The following is a 1,242-nucleotide window of genomic DNA, read 5'->3' as shown; positions in this document are numbered from 1 at the left end:
GGGGGGAGGTTTCTCGCACACACACACACACACACACACACACGCGCGCACCCGCAGGAACAGCCCCGCCGCGGCCCCCCCGAGCTCAAACCATGTTCCAGCCGTCCGCCAAGCGCTGCTTCACCATCGAGTCCCTGGTGGCCAAGGACACCCCGCTGAGCCCCGAGGAGCCCCTGCGGCCCTCGGCCCTCAATTATCCCCCCCCCGCCGCTTCCGACGCTTTCCCCGGCGGTTTCCAAGGGGCCGCCGCCGCCGGCCGGGCTCTGTACGGCGGCACCGAGCTCGTTTTCCCCGAGGCCGTGGGGCACCCGGCTCTGCCCGTCGCTCCGCACCAGCTCGGAGCATCTCCTCTCCCGCACCCTCACTCCTTCTTCGGACCGCAGCACCGCGACCCGCTCAACTTCTACCCCTGGGTGCTGCGCAACCGCTTCTTCGGGCACCGCTTCCAAGGTGAGCCCCGCACCGCGACCCGCAGCCCCGCACCGGGTCCCACAGCCCCGCACCGCGACCCACAGCCCCGCACCGGGACCCGCAGCACCGCACCGGGTCCCACAGCCCCGCACCGGGACCCGCAGCACCGCACCGGGTCCCACAGCCCCGCACCGCGACCCACAGCTCCACACCGGGACCCGCAGCCCCGCACCGGCTCCCGCAGCCCCGCACCGGGACCTGTTGCTGCGCTCCGCTCAGCGCGGCCGCGGGCTGCGGGCGGTCGGGATCAGCCGCGGGGAACAGGGCTGAGGCGGAGGTTCGCTTCTCGGGGCTTTGTCTTTTATTATTATTATTATTATTTTGGCTTTTCTTGCTTTTCCCTTCTGCCCTTTCCTCCTCCCGTTCCCGCTTTCTGTCTTCCCTCCTTTCCGTTCTCTCTTTCTTTCCGTCTCCTTTCTTTCCTTCTCGCTGTCTTTCCTTCCTTCTTTCTCTTTTTTTATTTCTCCCCTTGCTTCCTCTCTTTTCCTTTTTGTAATTTGTTCCTTATTTTTTGGAATAATTGTTTTTCTTAATTTTTGACTTTCTCTCCGCACTCTTCTTCTCTTTCTTTCTGTTTCTCCCCCTTTCTTTCCTCCTTCCTTTCCCCGTCTCCTCTCCCTTCTTCCTTTCCTTTTCCCCCTTTCCTTCCCTTTTGCCTTCTTCTTTCTTTTTTTCCTTCTTTTTTTTCCTTTCATTTCTCCTTTCTCCTTTCCTTTCCTTTCCTTTTTCCTTTCCTTTTTCCTTTCCTTTTTCCTTTCCTTTTTCCTTTCC

At 60.1% G+C, this 1,242-nt stretch overlaps 1 protein-coding gene across 1 annotated transcript in view; it reads left to right on the top strand.

Moving 5' to 3' along the window:
• Positions 93 to 1,242, top strand: part of LOC110397996 (homeobox protein EMX1-like) — an 8,140-nt gene continuing 6,990 nt past the window's right edge. The window contains exon 1 of the mRNA XM_021395147.1: positions 93 to 450. Coding sequence (XP_021250822.1) covers positions 93 to 450 — 358 coding nt within the window. The remainder of the gene's footprint in view (positions 451 to 1,242) is intronic.

This window comes from Numida meleagris, chromosome 4 (assembly GCF_002078875.1).
Source record: "Numida meleagris isolate 19003 breed g44 Domestic line chromosome 4, NumMel1.0, whole genome shotgun sequence".
Classification (NCBI taxonomy): Eukaryota; Metazoa; Chordata; class Aves; order Galliformes; family Numididae; genus Numida; species Numida meleagris.
This window is presented reverse-complemented; position numbering and strand designations above follow the sequence as displayed.